This window comes from Lolium rigidum, chromosome 4 (assembly GCF_022539505.1).
Source record: "Lolium rigidum isolate FL_2022 chromosome 4, APGP_CSIRO_Lrig_0.1, whole genome shotgun sequence".
Lineage (NCBI taxonomy): Eukaryota > Viridiplantae > Streptophyta > Magnoliopsida > Poales > Poaceae > Lolium > Lolium rigidum.
In genome coordinates, this window is record NC_061511.1 from 70,569,179 (window position 1) to 70,591,429 (window position 22,251).

The 22,251-nt window shown below is 49.4% G+C and overlaps 1 protein-coding gene across 1 annotated transcript; it reads left to right on the forward strand.

Moving 5' to 3' along the window:
* Window positions 1-12,156: 12,156 nt before the first annotated feature.
* LOC124647220 (desmethyl-deoxy-podophyllotoxin synthase-like) lies at window positions 12,157-15,922 on the forward strand. The gene is made up of 3 exons (XM_047187189.1): window positions 12,157-12,507; window positions 12,990-13,544; window positions 15,296-15,922. Exons 1-3 carry the CDS (start codon window positions 12,157-12,159, stop codon window positions 15,920-15,922), a joined length of 1,533 nt encoding a protein of 510 aa, XP_047043145.1.
* The last annotated feature ends 6,329 nt before the right edge of the window (window positions 15,923-22,251 follow it).

Below are 22,251 nucleotides of genomic sequence, written 5' to 3' on the forward strand. Positions count from 1 at the left end.
GAGGTCAAAGATATCCCTCTCATGCAACCCTGCAACCACAAAGCAAGAAGTCTCTTGTGTCCCCAACACACCTAATAGGTGCACTAGTTCGGCGAAGAGATAGTGAAATACAGGTGGTATGAATATATATGAGCAGTAGTAACGGTGCCAGAAAAGTGCTTTGCCCAGGACTGGCGTGTGGTTGATGGTGGTAATATTGCAGGAAGTACGAATGCAGTAGAACAGTAAACAAGCAGCGATAGCAGTATTTGGAAACAAGGCCTAGGGATCATACTTTCACTAGTGGACACTCTCAACATTGATCACATAACAAAATAAATAGATAGATGCTAGACTCTACACCCTCTTGTTGGATGATGAACACCACTAACGTGTAGGATTACACGAACCCTCAATGCCGGAGTTAACAAGCTCCACAATATTCAATGTTCATATTTAAATAACCTTAGAGTGCATGACAGATCAACATAACCAAACCAAGTACTAACATAGCATGCACACTGTCACCTTCACACTACGAAAGGAGGCATAGATCACATCAATACTATCATAGCAATAGTTAACTTCATAATCTACAAGAGATCACAATCATAATCTACGCCAAGTACTACACGATGCACATACTGTCACCATTACACCGTGCAGGAGGAATAAACTACTTTAATAACATCACTAGAGTAGCACACAGATAAATTGTGATACAAAACACATTGCAATCATAAAGAGATATAAATAAGCACTTCACTATGCCATTCATAACAGTGAATAAGTATTCTATGAAATATAGCCTAAGAGACCCACACGGTGCACACACTCGTCACCTTTACACACGTGGGACAAGGAGTCTCCGGAGATCACATAAGTAAAATCCACTTGACTGGCACAATGACATCTAGATTACAAGCATCATCATATGAATCTCAATCATGTAAGGCAGCTCATGAGATTATTGTATTGAAGTACATAGGAGAGAGATGAACCACATAGCTACCGGTACAACCCCGAGCCTCGATGGAGAACTACTCCCTCCTCATGGGAGACAACAGCGTTGATGAAGATGGCGGTGGTGTCGATGGAGGAGCCTTCCGGGGGCACTTCCCCGTCCCGGCGGCGTGCCGGAACAGAGACTCCTGTCCCCCAGATCTTGGCTTCGCGATGGCGGCGGCTCTGGAAGGTTTCTCGTACCGTGGCTTTTCCGTATCGAAGATTTAGGTCGAGGGGCTTCTTATAGGCGAAGATGCGGCGTCAGAAGGGGTCTGGGGCCACCAGACAATCGGGCGGCGCGGCTCTCGAGTGTTCTGGAAGCTCCCGGGGATTCTAAGATGCTGGGCGTTGATTTCGTCCAATTCCGAGAATATTTCCTTACTAGGATTTCTGAAACCAAAAACAGCAGAAAACAGGACTGGCCCTCCGGCATCTCGTCAATAGGTTAGTTCCGGAAAACGCATAAAAATGACATAAAGTATGCATAAAACATGTAGATATCATCAATAATGTGGCATGGAACATAAGAAATTATCGATACGTCGGAGACGTATCAATATTTTCTGGTGAGGGTTTGAACAACACGGAAGACAGTGTAGAGTCTTATAATGCTTGCAATATGTTCTTATGTAAGTTTTGCTGTACCGGTTCATACTTGAGTTTGCTTCAAACAACCTTGCTAGCCAAAGCCTTGTATCGAGAGGGAATACTTCTCATGCATCCAAAATCCTTGAGCCAAACACTATGCCACTTGTGTCCACCATACCTACCTACTACATGGTATTTCTCCGCCATTCCAAAGTAAATTGCTTGAGTGCTACCTTTAAAATTTCCATTCTTTATCTTTGCAATATATAGCTCATGGGACAAATAGCCTAAAAACTATTGTGGTATTGAATATGTACTTATGCATCTTATCTCTTATAAGTTGCTTGTTGAGCGATAACCATGTTCCTGGGGACGCCATCAACTACACTTTGTTGAATATCATGTGAGTTGCTATGCATGTTTGTCTTGTCTGAAGTAAGGGCGATTTACCATGAGTTGAATGGTTTGAGTATGCATATTGTTAGAGAAGAACATTGGGCCGCTAACTAAAGCCATGATTCATGGTGGAAGTTTCAGTTTTGGACAAATATCCTCAACCTCATATGAGAACATTATTTGTTGCTAAATGCTTATGCATTAAAGAGGAGTCCATTATCTGTTGTCTATGTTGTCCCGGTATGGATGTCTAAGTTGAGAATAATCAAAAGCGAGAAATCCAATGCGAGCTTTCTCCTTAGACCTTTGTACGAGGCGGCATAGAGGTACCCCTTTGTGACACTTGGTTAAAACATATGTATTGCGATGATAATCTAGGTAATCCGAGCTAATTAGGACAAGGTGCGGGCACTATTGGTATACTATGCATGAGGCTTGCAACTTGTAGAATATAATTTACATGATACATATGCTTTATTACTACCATTAACAAAATTGTTTCTTGTTTTCAAAATAAAAGCTCTAGCACAAATATAGCAATCAATGCTTCCCTCTGCGAAGGGCCTTTCTTCTACTTTTATTGTTGAGTCAGTTTACCCATTTCCTTCTATCTTAAAAGGCAAACACTTATGTTAACTGTGCATTGATTCCTACATACTTGCATATTGCACTTGTTATACTACTTTATGTTGACAATATCCATGAGATATACATGTTACAAGTTGAAAGCATCCGCTGAAACTTAATCTTCCTTTGTGTTGCTTCAATGTCTTTACTATGAAACTATTGCTTTATGAGTTAACTCTTATGCAAGACTTATTGATGCTTGTCTTGAAAGTACTATTCATGAAAAGTCTTCGCCATATGATTCAGTTGTTTACTCATTACATTTACCATTGCTTTGAATCGCTGCATTCGTCTTATATGCTTTACAATAGTATGATCAAGATTATGTTGGTAGCATGTCACTTCAGAAATTATTCTTTTATCATTTACCTACTCGAGGACGAGTAGGAACTAAGCTTGGGGATGCTGATACGTCTCCAACGTATCTATAATTTCTGATGTTCCATGCTTGTTTTATGACAATACCTACATGTTTTGTTCACACTTCATATCATTTTTATGCGTTTTTCGGAACTAACCTATTGACGAGATGCCGAAGTGCCAGTTGCTGTTTTCTGCTGTTTTTGGTTTCAGAAATCCTACAAAGGAAATATTCTCGGAATCGGACGAAATCAACGCCCAACATCTTATATTTCCCGGGAGCTTCCAGAAAGTCAAAGGAGGACCAGAGGGGGCCCCTGGGGGCCCCACACGCGGCGGCGGTGCGGCCCAGGGGGGGCGCGCCCCCCTAGTGTGAGGTGGCCCCGTGGCCCCTCCGACTCCGTCTCTTCACCTATAAGTTGCCTCCTGACCTAAAACATCGACACCGATTGATGAAACCCGAGAAAACCTTCCAGAGCCTCCGCCATCGCGAAACTTCAATTCGGGGGACAGAAGTCTCTGTTCCGGCACCCTGCCGGGACGGGGAATTGCCCCCGGAGTCATCTCCACCGCCGTCTCCACCGCCATCTTCACCGACATCGCTGTCTCCATGATGAGGAGGGAGTAATTCACCCCAGGGCTGAGGGCTCCGCCTGTAGCTATGTGGTTCATCTCTCTCTCTTTGTGATCTAGTTGAATATCATCTATGTGCTACTCTAGTGATGTTATTAAAGTAGTCTATTCCTCCTCCATGATGTAATGTTGACAGTGTGTGCATCATGAAGTACTTGGTATATGCTATGATTGTGATCTCTTGTAGATTATGAAGTTAACTATTACTATGATGGTATTAATGTGATCTATTCCTCCTTTCATAGTATGAAGGTGACAGTGTGCATGCTATGTTAGTACTTGGTATAGTTGTGTTGATCTATCATGCACTCTAAGGTTATTTAAATATGAATATCGAATGTTGTGGAGCTTGTTAACTCCGGCATTGAGGTGCTCTTGTAGCCCTACACAAATAGCGGTGTTCATCATCAAACAAGAGAGTGTAGAGTGGTTTTATTATGTGATCAATATTGAGAGTGTCCACTAGTGAAAGTAGGATCCCTAGGCCTTGTTTCCAAACATCGAATCTCCGTTTGTTTACTGTTCCGTTGCATGTTTACTCGCTGCCATATTTCATTCAGATTGCTATTGCTACTCATATTCATCCATATCATTTGCATCTCACTATCTCTTCGCCGAACTAGTGCACCTATACATCTGACAAGTGTATTGGGTGTGTTGGGGACACAAGAGACTTCTTGCATTGAGATCGCAGGGTTGCTTGAGAGGGATATCTTTGACCTCTTCCTCCCTGAGTTCGATAAACCTTGGGTGATCCACTTAAGGGAAACTTGCTGCTGTCCTACAAACCTCTGCTCTTGGAGGCCCAACACTGTCTACAAGAATAGAAGCGAGCGTAGACATCAGGTTCCGAAAAACGCCGCAAAGGTTGTTTAATTGGCCTCGCCATTGGGTCTAAATTGAGGTGGTGCTCGGCAAGTTCCCTGGGTACTCCTGGCATGTCAGCTGGGCACCATGCAAAGATTTGCCAGCGCTCACGGAGGAACTCGACGAGCGTGCTTTCCTATGCGAGGTCTATATTTGTTGCAATGGATGTCGTTTTCTTGGGATCTGTCGGGTGTATCTGCACCTCCTTGGAATCTTTGGTAGTGTCACAGGTTGGCTCCTTGAGCGGCCTCCCTGCATCTGGCAACACATCATAGTCAGTTATTAGCCTTGACGCCATATACTCTGCCTGCATCCCGAAAGTTTCTAACAGTCGATGAAAATCCTTGTCGCACTTATCCGCTAACGCGAAACTGCCTTTTACTGTGATGGGTCCCTTTGGTCCAGGGATTCTCCACAATAAGTACGTGTAATGTGGTACCGCCATAAACCTGGCATAGGCTGGTCGTCCCAACAAAGCGTGATACTGAGATGGGAAATCCACGACTTCAAATTCCAACCTCTCTCTTCTGTAATTTTCTCGGGTCCCGAACTGAACGTCGAGGTTGATCTTTCCCAATGGGTAACTTGGCTTCTCCGGTGTGATTCCATGGAAACGCGTATCCGTTGGTAATAGATTTGCCAAGGATATGTTCATCTTCCTCAATGTATCTACGTACATGAGGTTTAAGCTGCTTCCGCCATCAATGAATACTCGTGAAACGTCGAATCCTACGATAACCGCGGGTAAGATCAAGGAAGATTGCCCTGGTCGTGGAACCTGTTGCGGGTGGTCAGCTATAGTGAAGCCGATATCTTGCCCTAACCAGTTCAGATACTCGATTGTTGGTGGTGGCATCTTTTCTGCCATCAAAACTTGCCGCGATATTACTTTCCGAGCTCTGTTGGATGGCCTGCCTTTCTGAATCATCGAGACTGCACCATTGGTGTCGATGTAAGGGCCTGGTTGTGGAGCTGCCGCCAACTGTAACTGGTGTCGATTTGCATCCGTAATTGCGGGTGGAGGTGGAAGGTGGATCTCACTCCTTGGCCCATGGGGGTTTCTATTTATTGTCTGCGTATTGGTATGCCCTGCAAATCTATGCAGTGCTTGAAAAGTTCGACAGTCCTTCTGCAGATGCCCTGACTGCCTCTTTCCATTGTTGTCGAGGTAAAAGTGCATTTGGCATGGTCCGTTTAAGAGGTCCTCGGGTGATACATATGGCCTCTGAAACCTTGGTCCATTATTTTGTCTACTAGGACAGGAGCCGTCCTTGTAGTCGCTGCGCTGCTCGCCACTTTTTTTTATAATCATGTCGATTGTTTCCTCCGCCGCTTCCTCGAAATCCAGCCGGTATTTGGCCGGGAGCATCATAATCTGAAAACTGTCGAGGGAATTGTCGTATATTTTGAAAGTTTCGGTTGCGGTCCTCCTCAGGTGACCTGTGCCGTTTATTGTGAACAACATCTTCTCCATCCGCCCACCGATTCGCTATTTCCATGAGTGCTGCTATTGTTTTTGGGTTGGTTCTTCCCAAATCCTCGACAAAGTCTCTCCTTCGAATACCAGCAACAAATGCATCTATTGCCCTCTCGTCAGATATATTCTCTGCCAAGTTTTTGATGATGTTCCACCTCTGGATATACGTCCTCATTGATTCGTCGTATTTCTACCTGCAAGCCCTCAACTGCTCCAATGATGCAGGTTTCTTGCACGTGGATCGGTAATTCTTCACGAAGATATCCTCGAAACTTTCCCAGTTGTCGATAGACCCAGGAGACAACTTCTTTATCCACGATCGTGCGGCACCACTCAAGTGTACTTGAATGCTTTGCATGGCTGTTGCTCTGGTTCCACCCATCAGCTTTACTGTCTCGAGATAATCAACTAACCAATCCCCATGATCTTGTAAACCATCGAATTTTTTGTAATTATCGGGTAGCTTAAACCCTGATGGAACTCGATTTTTGCGGACTCTTCTCGTAAAGCACAAGAGCCCGCACATATCCTCTTCATCATCCTCTGGTGAATACCGACGTTCCCTTCTTTCATGTCGTGCTCTGTCCACCCTTGCTTGAGTCGCTGCATCTCTTGCCCCACTCGTTCTTGCGGGATCTTGCACCGCTGCAGTAGGTCATGGACTATTTTGCCTTGCAGAACCTTCAGGAGGCGTGCTTGCGAACGCTGTTCCCATGGCTCCCACTCCTGCCATGGCCATGTTATACAACGCTTCCCTTGGATCTCCGGGAGGTGGCCTGGACGCCAATATGAAAGCTTGTGTCACCATGTATCCACCTTCTGGTGTTTTGGGAATAATATTCCCCTTTGTGTCTATCGACATAAAGGACATGTCGAGGTTTTGAACTAGGTTCTCCCTTTCAGCCTTAGGTATATTTCGCAATCGAGATCTTGCCCTATTCCGAGCTTCTCTATGACTGTCTCCTGAAGTGCCTCATTGTCGGCTCAACTCCGCTCTTCGCCTGCTTGACGCGGAAGCCGCGGCTTGCCTCCTATCCAGCTCAATTTTCTGTTTTTCGAGCTGCCGTCTGGCACAGGCGAGTCTATATTGATATGCTTGTAACTCTTCAGCTGTCGCGGTTACAGTCATTGGCTCTGTGCCATCAATAGCTCTTGCAACTCTATCCCATACTGCCTGCGGAAATTGCACCATCTCTCGCGTTCCAGGTCCGACATATTTGGTTCCCAAACCTCGCGTAAGATCAGCGGGGTCGACGTACGGATTTCCCGCGTTATCGAAGTTCTCTGATGTCTCCTCCCGTGGTCGGCTTGTATCTCCGATTGCATAGATCTGATTGTATTTTGAATTTTGACCTTTGTCGGGATTGGTGACACCGTCATATAGATCGGCGAAGACCTCTCCAACAATAGTGGATCTGTCGATGAAGCCGAAGCTGTTGATGCTGTCAGAGTCGCTGCTTATATTGGAGTCCGCAGACGACTCGAAGGACATGTCGCCAAAGATCTTGGCGAGCTTTTCGCTTGCCGTAGATTTGATGAAGCGTGGCGGCGAAATCTCCTCGTCGCCTGTCTCGAACGATGACGACGAGTCCGAAAAATCGGAATCGACCGCCGACAATCCCGACGAAGTCGGAATCTTGAGACGATATGATCCTTCTTTCTCGACACGGAAGTAGAACCTTCCGAACGTCATCTCCATAGGCTCCTCCAGATACGCATATGCATCCAAACGGGAGGGCGGGTGAGGAACAAAATCGACTAGATCAGTTTCGATCCTTTTACCTCTATCCATCGCGTTGCTTGCTACCGAAGAAGTCGACGATCTTGAACGTGCCATCGAGATCAGCTCCTTGTCGCCTCTAATCCCCACGGTCGGTGCCAATTGACAAGGGATTAACTTATCAATGCCTACATATTGTAGACTAGGGTTTAGTTGGAAGTAGAGGGCAAGTAGATCTCGAGGGTTTCAGCCGGAAAAGTATTCGACTACTAAAAACTACGGTTGTGTTGACAATCAAAACTACTAAAAACTAAGTTTATAGATTCCGGGAGACTCTTTGAGTTCAACCCGTAAAGTTACAAGTCTCTCTGTTTCCTAATACAATCCTATCTTTCCTTATAACTAATTGGGCTTCCGAACTTCGTATTCGTCGACTCGTGGGCCTTCAGTAAACCCTGGGTACCTTCTCCGGCAGGCCCATTGGGGATGCCTATGTCAACCGGGGATGTGCGGATGGACAAAGGGTGGGTATGCAGGGTCACGGAGAAGGCAGTGATTGGCTTGGTTCTTATACTGGGCCTCACACCAAGGAAGTGTGGACGGGAAACTACGCCCGGTTGGGAACAAGGATAAGTTCTTTTATGGGAAAAGTAACGCTCCTCTACAGAGTGTATTGAATTGTGACTGTCACTCCCTGTTCCGGGAAGGGAACTGCGAACGCGGCAGGAAAGGAAATCTGTGAAGTTCTAGTCAACCTGTGAAGACTAGCGGGTATAGTTTTCAGAATAAAATAAACCTTCTGACGAATTGTTTGCGAAACATGCATTAACCTGAGATTTTATGATCAATGGTCGTAGCTAATGCATCAAACACCTTTTCTTTTGAACTTGCTGAGTACCTCTGTACTCACTTTCTTTCTAAACCCTTGCTAGATTGTGACACCGAAGAGGAGGCCTACACTGGAGCACCAGAAGGAGAATATGAGTTGTTCTACGAGGAGCTAGATCTGTCCGGAGGAGTTGAAGGTGTGGACTATGGGATAGTATACGGAATCGATGACACAGAGGCGGAGGAGTAGAGACATACCGTAGGCATACTAGAGCCGAGCAGCGTAGTGACTTACTTAAATAAGTTGCTGAGCTCACCATGTCTACTTTCTAGTTCAAAATTGTAATGATACTTAAGTAAGTTAAACTCTTAGGGTGTTCTCATCGGACATGTGAGAATACCAAGTGGTTGAGAACCTTGTTTTTTAATAATAATGTGGAGTGTTATCACCTGCAATGTTTCTGTTGTACAACTCTGAGGAATGTGATATTTTGTGAAGAAGCCCCTTCATGAATTTCATATCAACGACTTGTATACTACAAAATGCAGTGGTATGCTGGGTCACCGCAGTGCGTTCGCGTGGAGCAAGAATAACATAGCAAACACAACCAAAAAGGCGAATGGTAGAATAACCAGGAGCGCGACCAGTAAGACGCTCAAGAGGAATACCACCCTGGAGGGCCGTGGAGGGCTGAAGGTTGATGAGATAGGTGAAAATAAACACAGCTCCTCGGCCCAGAAGTGAGGAGGAAGAGAGGCGTCGATCATCATCGCACGAGCCGTCTCAAGCAGGTGGCAATGTTTGCGCTCAGCGACGCCATTTTGAGCATGGGCGCCAGGGCAGGACAATTGGGCAAGAGTGCCCTGCTCAGCAAGAAAGCCACGCAACAGCTAGGAGATATAGTCGCTAGCGGAATCAACCCGAAACACACGAATATGCGTGGAAAACTGAGTATGGACCATGGCATCAAAACGCTTATATATCGAGAGAACCTCGCTGCGAGAAGTCATAAAAATAGATCCAGGTGTGGCGAGAGAAGTCATCGCTAAAAATACGTTGGCCCCTCTTCGAAGCAAAGGGAGTCAGACCCCATACATCAGAATGAACCAAATCGAAAGGACGCTGAGATACAGACTCACTAGTGGGATAAGGTAACTGAGTCTGTTTACAAGGCCTACAACCCTAGCAACCCTGAAACGAGACATCTCCTGAGACAGGCCCCAGAAGACCTCGACGAAGTAAAGACGACAAGCGAGAACCACAAAGATGACCTAGACGATGATGCCACTGCTGAAAGGAGGCGGTGCTGGAAGCAGCAAGCACACATGGTGCAGTCGGTCAAGTGGTAGAAGAAAGAACATGAATCCAGTCAAGTTCCCAAAGTCCCTAGGAGTCACGGCACCGAGGGCCAGCCCCAACCAATGGCCGAGTGTGAGCATCCTGAATAGAACAAGAATCAACATCAAGAATGACATGACAACCAGAATTAGTGAGTTGAGCAGCGGAAAACAAGTTCATGGTAAGACGAGGAACATGAGAAACATCAGGACCGGAAAAGGAGGAAGCAGAAAGAGTGTCACGACTAGCAACAGGAAGAGAAGTGCCATCGGCAGTAAGAGCATTAACAGGAAGAGAAAGAGGCCGAAGAGAAGAAGGAGAGGAAGAATCAGGAGACATGTGAAAAGAAGCTCCAGAATCCAGAACCCACGAAGATATACCTGACTGTGTAGAAGTAGCCGCCACCGAGGCAGTGGTGCTAGTCGAAGAAAAGCCAGAGGAGGCAAGAAGGCGCCGAAGTCTCGCAATCCTGCTCGGTGAAGTCGGTGGGGGAGGAAACTGAGGAGGGAGCACGAGGACCAGTAGAGGTGGGGAGCGTGCCAGTGCGCAGGTGCCACTGCTTTTTGAAGCATTTAGTCTCGGGGTGTCTAGGCTTGTGGCAATATCCACACAACAGACCTGAACGAGAGTGTCCTGGGGCACGGGAAGAACGACCTCCACGACCAGGTGGTGTGGGAAAGAGCTGCGGTGTAGGTGCAACAGGAACTCCAGCAACAAGAAAAGAAGGTGCCCCAAGCAGACCAGCACCACACAGACGAGTCTCCTTAGCTCGGAGCTCAGTCAACACCTCTGAGATAGGAACACGGCCCCGAGCAAACAACTGGGCACGACGGGGCTCAAACTCTGGACGAAGTCTAGACAGGAACTCATGGATCCTCTGAAAATCCATATCTGAACGTACTGTCCGGCAACACTGGCAAGTACCACAGACAACACTACGAAGGGAGTCAAGCTGGCGCCAGATCGCCGCACTCTGGGTGTAGAACTCATCAACAGTAGAGTCACCCTGCTGAAGATCATGCTCCTGACGCAACACATATAAGTACAGAGAATCCCCAGAAGGCTGATAGCGCTGACGAAGGTGAGACCACATCTCAACGACAGTAGCAAGGCCCATAAACTCAGAAGTAAACTGTGGCTGAACACTCTGAGAAAGAGCAACAACAGCCCTAACATCCTCATCACACTACTGAGTAAAAGCAGCCAGACTATCACGATAGGAACCAAGAACCTCTGAATAAGCAAGTACCTGCTGCTCATATGCCTCATCAGCAGCAACCTCGGCAGACTTGACTGCATCCTGAGCAGCTTAAGTAGCATCATCAGCAAGAGCGTGTGGCACTGGCCGCGGAGTAGGAGGCACATGAGCATGATCAAACAGAGTTAACACTATTAAATTAGTAGAAGTTGAAAAAGATCACTTGAATGAATATGAGAGTTTGCTGCCGCACGAGGATATTTTTTGAGAGAAAATCATGATTTGATTTGCTTCCAGAGCTTACCGCCCTGTATCTCTGCACGAGGATGTTATATTTAGCAGAGTTGACAATGTGAAAGGACTTGACTCAACCACTGAAAGCACTAAGCAGGGCATTGGCCGGGCCTTGCGCAGACCGTTTAATGATACGGAGAATCTTTAATCTGCTCAGGATATTATATGTCATCCCTGTTGTGGCGCAGGCACGCACACTCTACACACAGAAATACGAAAATACGAGTTTTCTAGTGGGCGAACTTGCCCGCGCGAGGGCCTCGCGACCCCTTTTCAAAGTTGCTAAATCACGATGGTGCTGGCAACTTAGGATTTTTAAGTAGGAGTATTTTTTTCCGCGATTCGTGCGGCCCAGTATGCTTCCCCTCAGGGCATCTCCAACGCTATGATCCAAACGGACAGTGTATTTCATCCGTTTGGGTCGTCCCGCGGACACGCGGACGTGCACAGACGTCCGTCCCGATTTTTATTTCCCAACCGCACGCATGACCCAAACCGGACACCATCCTTCTGAGCAGTCCACGGCACCTGCGCAACTGTGTGGCGAGGCGCGGCGCGAGCCCTGCTCCGCGAGCGAGAGCAGCAGCGCCGCCAGGACGGCGTCGCGTGTGAGGCTGGCGCGGGCGTGCCGAGGCGCGACGCGGCCATGGCGAGGCGGCACGGGGCGGCGTCCGTCGAGGTGCGGCCAGCGAGGCGCGGCAGCTTCTGGCTGTCCATGCTCGCGGCAGGCGTCGGGGCGCCCGTCGTGGCGAGGCAGCGGCGGCCCGAGGCGCGGGGCGGGGCACGGCGCGGAGCTCCGCCATGGCGCGGGGCGGGGCATGGCCTGGGCGGCGCGGAGCTCGGCCATGGCGCGGGGCGGCGCGGCTCAGCGCGGAGCAGGGCTCGGCCTGGGCGGCGAGGCGCCCGCTCGCGTCCTGCCGAGGCGCGGCCATGGCGGCCCCGAGGTGCTGCACCAAGCTACGGCGCCCCTGCGAGGCTCGGCCATGGCGCGGGGTGGGCCTCGGCCTGGGCGGCGCGGCCCGGCGCGGAGCTCGGCGTGGCGGGTGAGGGCGGCGCGGGGCGGGGCGAGGCGCGGCCAGCCCCGTGCCCGCGGCGGCGTGGCGAGGCGTGGCGAGGAGCGGCGTGCCGAGCAAGACGAAGTCGGGGCGGAGCTCGGCCATGGCGGGTCGGCCTGCGCGGCGCGGGGGTCGGCCCAGGCGAGCTCCGCCCCGACTTCGTCTTGCTCGGCGGCGTCGAGGCCGGCGGCGCCCGTTTTTGCTCCGGCGACTTCCAGCAGGGCTGGAAAAAAAGGAGGAGGCGGCGGCGGCGGCCTCCAGGCGAGGGTGGCGGCGGAGCTTGGCTAGTCGACATCGATTCCGATGGTCTTTTCCATGGAAAAAAGCAACCAGAGGAGAGAGAAGGGTGGGGGCGTATGTGGTTGTATTTTGTGTCACTGTCAGATGGGCCAGGACGCGGACATAGGCGGATATAGTGGACATCCGCGTGCGTCCGGCTCGCCCCAAAAGTCTCCAAAATTTGCGTCAGTTTTGGGTCAGACCGGACGCTGCACCTGTCCGTTTTTAAGATGGGTTGCCCCGTTGGGAGCAGGTTTTGTCCGAAAAGACCCAAACGGACGATTTTTTGCATTTGGGTCTGCCCCGTTGGAGATGCCCTCATGCCCCGGTGCATGATTTCGCAGGTTCACGGCGACAGCCCGGGCATTATCACTGCGCCCTATGGCGAGGCCTGGCGGCAGCTCCGCAGGATCTGCACCGTCGAGCTCTTCACCTCCCGCCGCGTCAGGTCCTTCAGGCCCGTGCGCGAGGAGGAGGTCGGACGGCTGCTCCGCTCGCTGTCGGCGCAGTCGTCGTCGCAGGTGAACCTGAGCAAGCTGATCGGCGCCTACGTCGCGGACTCAGGGGTGCGCGCCGTCATCGGCAACCGATTCAAGGGCCGCGACGCGTTCCTGCGGATGCTGGAGCGGAGGGTAAAGATCGCGCCGGCGCAGTCCCTACCGGACCTCTTCCCGGCATCGCGGCTAGCGTTGCTCATCAGCCGGATGCCGCGCAAGATGGAGCGGGAGCGGCGGGAGATGATGGAGTTCATTGGCACCATCATCCATGAGCATCAAGAAAACAGCATGGCCGCGGCCGTCGGCGACGATGAGGACTTTCTCCACGTCCTCCTTAGGATCCAGCGAGAGGGGAAGCTCGACCATCCACTCACCGACAACGACATCAAGACCGTGATCGTCGTAGGCCGCTCATCTCTAGATCTACTTGTATCTTGCAAAATGCCGTCGCACTGAGTGAGACTGTTGGTTTTTAATCTTGATTTAGTTGTATCTGCATGTAGCTAGTTAAGATCATGTAGTTAGTTCACAGAGATGCTGCTGGCCTTGTGAAGCGGAGAGCTGGCAAGATGCCGACGGTGGCAAGGAGGCTGCTGTGCATGTCCGGCGTTAGCTGCATGTGTGTAATTGTTCGTGTGTTGCCGGGTCATGTGGTGCCTAGAGAGAATCTAGGAGAAGATCAGGTCAGCCGAGTGATTCGGTGTAGTCCGTCTAGTTGGTTAGCAGCCGGTCATGTGTTAGTGGTCAGTCATGGCGTGCGTGCATAGAGTTATTGTGTGCATGGGTTAGTGGCGTGAGTGAGTTAGTGGCCGGTCAGTTAGTGGCTAGCTACTCCAGAGTCTCTTGTATAAATATGTGCATTGAGCTAATGGAAAAGTAGCCTGTGGGCAAGAGAAAATAATGTAGCATCTTGTGTTTACCGGGGAGTGATGCATGGGCAAAGCTAGCTGCATTTCTTCTCTGGTACGTGTGTGCGTGTGTTCTAGCCGAGAGAGAAAAGAGAGATTGAGATTGAGAGTGAGAGATAGAAGAAGAAGATAGGGGCTGCGAGATGCAGCCCCAACAATTGGTATCAGAGCCTCAAGATCCGAGGAGGTGGCGGCGGCTCGGCGGGCTTCATGCGAGGTGGAGGCCGAGGGCGCAAGAAGGAGGCTGTTGGCGGTGCGATACCGCTAGCAGCTGGTCACGGCGTGATGCCGCTAGGAGGTGAAGGTCGCTGGCGGTGTGATGCCGCGATGAGGAGACGACGGTGCGATGCCGTCACGCGGCGGCGACGCCGGCGGTGTGATGCTGCTGGGTGCCGAAAACGACGGTGAGATGCCGTTACAAGGAGACGCGGTGCGATACCGCTGGGAACATGAACGGCAGCGCGAGGCCGTCATGAGGATCGGCATGATGCCGGTCAGAAGTGGAGTGATGCCATCCACGACGAAGACGACAAGGCGCTGCTGGTCGACGAGCCGGCTCTCCTTTGAAGTTGGTGAAAGTTGAAGAATCAAGATTAAGGGGGAGAATGTTGGTTTTTAATCTTGATTTAGTTGTATCTGCATGTAGCTAGTTAAGATCATGTAGTTAGTTCACAGAGATGCTGCTGGCCTTGTGAAGCGGAGAGCTGGCAAGATGCCGACGGTGGCAAGGAGGCTGCTGTGCATGTCCGGCGTTAGCTGCATGTGTGTAATTGTTCGTGTGTTGCCGGGTCATGTGGTGCCTAGAGAGAATCTAGGAGAAGATCAGGTCAGCCGAGTGATTCGGTGTAGTCCGTCTAGTTGGTTAGCAGCCGGTCATGTGTTAGTGGTCAGTCATGGCGTGCGTGCATAGAGTTATTGTGTGCATGGGTTAGTGGCGTGAGTGAGTTAGTGGCCGGTCAGTTAGTGGCTAGCTACTCCAGAGTCTCTTGTATAAATATGTGCATTGAGCTAATGGAAAAGTAGCCTGCGGGCAAGAGAAAATAATGTAGCATCTTGTGTTTACCGGGGAGTGATGCATGGGCAAAGCTAGCTGCATTTCTTCTCTGGTACGTGTGTGCGTGTGTTCTAGCCGAGAGAGAAAAGAGAGATTGAGATTGAGAGTGAGAGATAGAAGAAGAAGATAGGGGCTGCGAGATGCAGCCCCAACAGAGACTGATTTAATTTTCTCTGCATTAATTTGGACAGGACATCTTCATGGCGAGTAGCGAAACATCGTCGACGGTGATGCAGTGGGCCATGGCCGAGCTCATGAGGAACCCGAGGGTGATGCGCAAGGCGCAGGAGGAGGTCCGGCGAGTCCTCGACGGGAAGAACGAAGTCGTGGAGGAGAGCTTGGGCGGTCTGCGCTACCTGGACCTTGTCATCAAGGAGACGCTCCGCCTACACCCTCCGGCAACGTTGTTGATGCCCCGGGAGTGCCGGGCCCCATGCCAGGTCATCGGCTTCGACGTACCAGCGGGCGCAATGGTGCTCGTCAACGCCTGGGCCATCGGCAGGGACCCGGCGCACTGGGAGCAGCCCGAGGAATTCTCGCCAGAGAGGTTCGAGGGTAGCACCGTTGACTTCAAAGGGATGAATTTTGAGTTTATACCATTTGGCGCCGGGCGGCGTATGTGCCCCGGGATGGGGTTCGCGCTGGCCAACATGGAGCTGGCGCTCGCCGGCCTTCTGTACCACTTCGATTGGGAGCTGCCGGAGGGGACGGAGCCCGGGGAGCTGGACATGGCCGAGCTCATGGGGATCATCACCCGGCGGCGCTCCGACCTATTGCTCGTCCCGACCGTCCGCGTGCCATTACCCGCGAATATTTGAATTTTCTTGATGAAGATTCACCTTAGAGTAGAGCGAATGCTCCTGCATCGTCGGATTGGCGGAGATGACGACACGAGGGAGGAGGACGAGAAAGGGGTGAAATCCAATCGGCAGAGGTGAACGCGGTGGAGGTGAATTGATACTGTAGTTTAGGAATGGTTTGGCTTCGTATAATCTCCAATATAGTACAACTTTTTATTGTTATAGTTTTCGTGTGATTAACGGTGGGATATTAGTTTTTCATACAACAAAGGCAGCACACAAAATCTGAAGTGGCACTTATGTGGCACAGAGCTCGAGTGAAGAAGCAAGCTAATGAACATAAGAATGTACACGAAATTGCTGGCTTGGCAATCCTCTGTGTATTTAGACTAGTGTTCTTCAGATATGATGTGCAATACTGTTGGCACCATCTAACATTTATCTCATGGATATTTGGTTTTTCATACAAGGGAGCGCACAAAATCTGAAATGTTGCATATGTGGCATAGAGCTCGAGTAAAGAAGCAAGCTAGCGAACATTAGAATGTTCACGAAATTGCTGACTTGACAATCCTCTGTGTCTTTAGACTAGTGTCCTTCAGTTAAGATGTGTGACACTGTTGCCACCATCTGACATTTACAACATGAGAAATTTATATTGCTATAATTTGATTTCCATCAAAAAAAGAAGGAATAGAACAAGTGATATTTTACACACTGCGGTACAGACAAAACTAGTCCTGGGCAGCACCTATTTCATTCAGTAAGCACCAGAGACTCGGAGCTTAAGGAAAAAAAAACAAATTTATTCAGTATGAAGGTGATCCCACATATACATGGTGTTGTTTTGCTTGTTATTCGGTAAAGGATCTTAAAATACCCCGTAGACGTTCGGACATTTAGATTGGTTGTTGGAGGTGATCGTGTATGATACAGTTAAGAGATTCCAAATTTATGCACTCTTGATTCTCTTCTGAGAGACAAAGAGATACCGCCGCAGGGCGAGCAATGAGATCCAGGTAAACTTTGAAATCTTCTCCTTTATCATTAACAGTAATGCGGAGCTCAGAACCGTCTTTAGGGCATGAGCAATGGTGGCATACACAACTAGTTGCTCCATGTAAAAAAGTTGTCAGAAGCAACATGTTGAATTTTATCTCTCCAATGGAAGCTACAACTTTAGTAAGAAAAAAGAGAGGAGCGACCCCACAAATATGACACTATGTATCTCTTTCTCTCTCCAAAAAGCATGCTTTTAAGTCTTAAGATTCCACTTCCTGAAAAGGAGGCTGCCTCCTCATCTGAACCTACTTTGTACCACCCAAACCTAACTAAAGGTGTGAAGCAGTACCTCTAGAGCAGTGCATTGGGCATGCCCTTAGTATCTGAGCATGTATTCCTTTGAAGAAGCCTGGGATTCCTTCGTTGTGCCACATAGCACACATGGCACCCAACATTGTTTTGGGAGGCCTTGAATGGCCTGGCCTCTCAGATTCGTCTTCATCATCGTCATTAGGGTCGGCAGCCTTTTGTGCCGTAGTAAAAAAACCTGAACAGAAGGAGAAAAATGTCTCGCGAGTCGCGACGGCGGCCGCGCCGAGGTAGGTGCCCTGCCGCCGCCGCGCTGATCTGCCTTCTCCGGCCTCCTCCACCCTTGTTGAGGCCAGATCTGGGATCCCCTACACGCCCTCTCTCTCTCTCCCACCTTCCAGTTCAGCCTCGGAAGCCAGCGTCGGAGGCTGCCGAGCTCCATCTCCCCGGCAATCTTCCCTGCAACCTTCGGCGACTCCGCGTGGCGTCGCGGGCCGCGTCGTCGCTCCGCCTCGACCAGCACAACCGCCATGAGCTCGACCTCGTCACCCCGTCGCTCGTCGCGGCTTCCCCTGCAGGCAGGTTTCGCAAGGAGAATGCCGGCATGGTCGTCTCTGGCAAGGCCGTCTCCAGGCCTGCGACGGCGACAACTCCAGGCCCGACGCTCAGCGCTGCCGCTGCACTTACAGATGTCGCCTCTGGCCTGCTGCCACCGTCATCATCCTTGGAGACTGCAGCGCCTATGCCCGCGCCGGTCGGTGCTTCTCACGAAGGCGAACCTGCCTGTCCCCGTGCACTTCCGTCGCCGGTCACTCTGCATCAGGCTCCTTGTCCAGCTGCAGCTGCCCTTGGCGCAGCTCTCACTGCTGTTGTCGGCGTCGCTGAAAAGTCGGCTACCATGGAAGGCTCCATGTCCTCCGATGTGCTCTGTGATGGTTCTCTAAGTTCAGATGAAGATAACGATGATAACGGCTCCGGCGAGGAGATGTTGGCCCTGATGACGCCGACAGCTACCAGTAGCTCCTCTCTGGCCAGCGACCCTGCCGTGTTGGTCGAGGGGCTCGGCTCCTTGTCACTGTCACCGGTTGCCTCGGGCGGCCCTGCCGAGGTGCCCCTTGCCGACGCACTGCCGAACCCGAGGTTGCTTTGGGTTGCTTCTTTGGGCTCTGACGAGGACGACGATGATGAAGAGTTGGCTCCGCGGTTGCCGTTGGTCGGCTCGGTACATGTTGAGGAGGTGCATGCGGAGCCTTGCAGTGGCCTCTCTGCTTTTGCTGATACTCTTGGTGTCGATGATGACTGGGTGCAGGTAGGTCGAGGCGGCCGCCCGAGCCGCGATCCATCGTCTTTGCTTCGGAAGGAGGGCCTCGAGCGTAGCCTCGCCTTCAAGCTTTGGGCTCGGGGAAGATGCTTTCGGTGCCTCGAGCGTGACCACCAGGTCAGCTCTTGCCGTGCGTCCTTCAGGTGCATCCGGTGTCGTCGTCCTGGTCATCGGGAGCGATTCTGCCGTGCGTGCTTCCCCGCCGCTCGTTCTCGCTCCCCGGACACTCGTGCACGTCCTCTAGAGGCACGTGCTCCTTGTCAGCCGAGCCGCTCTCCGCCTGCACAACCACGTCGTCCCTCGGCATCTAGGAGCTGGGACGAGGTCGTGTGCCACTCGTCGTCGCCTACATCATCGCCTCCAAGGCCTTCTCCAAGTTGCTGCGAGGAGTTCAACAAAAACCGTTGTTTCGACTCTCACCTCCAGTGTCAGTTTGCTTTGTTGCGCTTGGAGCTCGCTCAGTTGGTTGCTAACCGCGTCGAGGAGGCGTCTCGCCCCCTTCGTGAAGAGGTTGCAAGTCTCAAGATGTTGTTGGCACATGCTGGTGTTTCTTTGGAGCCGACGGAGGCATGCTCTTCTGGTGGGCAGGAGCTCGCCACCGTGAAGGCTTTGCTTCCACTTAGCTCCGAGTAGCAGAAGTCATCGGCGGTTGAGATCACGCCTGAGCTTCATGAGTTGTGTGGGGATTCATCTGTGGTGCCTGAACTCCTAGAGTTGGGTGGTGGTTAGGTTATGCCTCCTTCCGTTGAGGAAGTGAGTCATGTGGTTCCTTTTGATGTTGGGGTTGCTAAGTCAGGCTTGCAGGCAACAGTGTCCGGCGGTGTCATCGCTAGAGAGGTTTGCGATTTTCTCGCCACCTTGGCTGCTACCTTTCCTGCATCCGCAGTTGATTGATGGGTGCCCCCAATGTCATGGCATGTCTTTGTCGGCGCGGTGTTGAAGTGTCGTGCTGGAGTTCATTCGTGTCGCCATGTGGTTCTTTGTGTTGGCTACTGTGGGTGCGGCCCTGTTGTTTGGGTCCTTGTTAGGCTTGGTTGTGTGTGTGGGTGTGTTTATGTGGGCTCGGCCCTGTTGTTATGGTTTTCGCCCGGTTTTCTCCTAAAAACTCGGCACCTTCTTCTTAATTAATGAATGAGGCAAAGCTTTTGCCCCCGTTTCAAAAAAAAAGGGTCGGCAGCCTGAATCATGACCTTGCACCTAGATGTCATATAACTGAGATGGCAGTTAAATTTATAGACATCATTGACATGCAAAAGCAAGTGCAAAGGTTCAGATAGCACCTGCTGCCAAAGATAAGTTTGCATACCTGATCAATGGGTAAGTCAAGATTGTAGCAACACTTTTTGAGATGGCACCAAGGAGAAATGCCGAAAAGGCAGAGAGAGCAACTGGGGAAGAATCACCTGCTGATTCTACTTTACGTTTCTGCCTCTGAATTAGCTTGTGCTTAAGCTGATCAAATACAGTGTACTGCAAAGGAAAAAAAACAGTTGTTATCTCGAGCACAAAAAGAAAAAAAAAATACAGTTGTAAGTTACATAAGAGAGTGCCACCGGTAAGGTTGTTGTTAGATATACAATACGCTGCATTATACTTTTCACTTTAGTTATGGTAGTGCAGATACACTAAACTCGATAATATTGGAACATATTTAAAGACCCTATAGTTAGAAAGCATGGAGTTTTTATTGACAGAATCAAGAAGGTGAAAATGACAAAGGCAATGTTTCACACCATTTTGTATATCTAAATAATTCGGTATATGAATTTTCTCTTACAGGAGACACATACACAGATAAATTCTGTAGGTCTTCCTTGCTGTTTTTCTTAAGATGTCTCCCAAGATTTTAATGGAAAGTACAACCACACAAGTATCCCATTCATTTACAGGTTGCAATGTTACTTACATTGATTACCATACAACATCGAACGTTAAGCGCGTCACCCTACGGTTTGTGAACTATGCGTACATGATCGAGATTCCTCTCCGATCAATAGCCAATAGCGGGACCTGGAGATCCATAATGGCTCCCACACATTCAGCGATAACTTAGCGACTGATTGAACCATTAACATACGATACCGATTCCTTTTATCACGCGATACTTTACTTGTCCGAGGTGCGATCATCGGTATCTCCATACCTAGTTCAACTTTGTTACCGGCAAGTACTCTTTACTCATACCGTGGTATGTCATCTCTTGTGACCGTGTCACATGCTTGCAAGCTAATTAGATGTCATTTCACCGAGAGGATCCAAAGTATATCTATCTATCACCGGGATGGACAAATCCCACTCTTGATCCATATGCCTGAACTCATACTTTCCGAATACTTAATCCCATCTTCATAACCACCCATTTACGCAGTGGCGTTTGATGTAATCAATGTACCCTTCCGGTGTAAGTGATTTACATGATCTTATGGTCGAATGACTAGGTTACTATGTATCGAAAGCTTATAGCAATATGAACTTAATGACTTGATCTTATGCTACGCTTATTTGGATGTGTGTCCATTATATCATTCACCCAATGACATAACCTTGTTATTAACAACATCAAATATTCATGATCAGGAAACCATGATCATCTATTAATCAACAACTAGTTATACAAGAGGCTTACTAGGGATTTTTTTTCTGTTTACATAACACACATGTATCAATGTTTCCGGTTAATACAATTATAGCATGGGATGAAAACATTTATCATAAACACAAATATATAATAATAACAATTTTATTATTGCCTCTTGGGCATATCTCCAACAGTTTTGCGGTCAGCCATTGTAGATGGCCTACAAAAAAGGGGTCATGTCCAATCGGTAGAGGTGAACACGGCGGAGGTGAATTAATATTGTAGTTTAAGAATGGTTTGGCTTCACATAATTTTCAATATACAACATTTTATCTATAATCTATAATATTATATTGAAGTTGGTCGTTTGTCACTCACGTATTTGATTGTTGTTATTGGAGTTATCATGTATGTCCAATCTAATCTCACGGTCTTCGCTTGGTCCGATCACTTTTCCACTCCCCGTGTATGATATATGGCATTAAAAAAGATTCTCAATCAATTATCCATAATGGCATTTCCTTTTTCTACATCCAATTAGCCGTAATAAGGCAAGTCATACAAAAAAATGATATCATCAAATATTAGTTGACAATCACGCACAATCACAACATTTACTCTCCGCCCACAATCATGCACCCCCTCCTACACGCCCTCCGCCCACGGTCGTCGCCTCGGAGTTTCACAGCGCCCGCAGTCGCACCAGCTCCTTGTCGTTATTGTGCACAAGCCTTAGATCGCTGGACGGCGGTGGATGAATCGTGGCTCTTCTGCCTTCTCATTTCATCCTCTCTTTGCTTTCCCCGTCCCAAATTTTGATTCACGCAAGGAGGAGTTTGTTTCGGACTGGATATGGGACGGGCGGTCCAGATGCATCTCCTGGTCCAGCGGCGACGTGCAGCTTGGAATACGATGCGAACATAAGTGATGCAGAGAATCGTTAAATCATGCCAAAAAAAACTTAAGCATTCAAAGTTTCAAACAAGCCAATAAATTTGTTCCCTAATTTTAGCGTGGTCCTCGATTTACTATGAAATAGGGGAAGGTCAAACCTTGGAACCTCCTCGAATGCATGAAGAGATTACATGGTCGCGAATATTGCGAAGAGCGGCTTTGGAAGTTTGATTTGACAAGGTC

What these genes read in the sequence shown, in the direction of transcription:
- LOC124647220 (XM_047187189.1), top strand. Translation starts at nt 12,157, where the DNA reads ATGGCGCGGGGCGGCGCGGCTCAGCGCGGAGCAGGGCTCGGCCTGGGC. An exon ending in CGGCGCGGGGGTCGGCCCAG is followed by an intron (nt 12,508 to 12,989) that starts GCGAGCTCCGCC and finishes ATGATTTCGCAG; the next exon opens with GTTCACGGCGACAGCCCGGG. An exon ending in ACATCAAGACCGTGATCGTC is followed by an intron (nt 13,545 to 15,295) that starts GTAGGCCGCTCA and finishes TAATTTGGACAG; the next exon opens with GACATCTTCATGGCGAGTAG.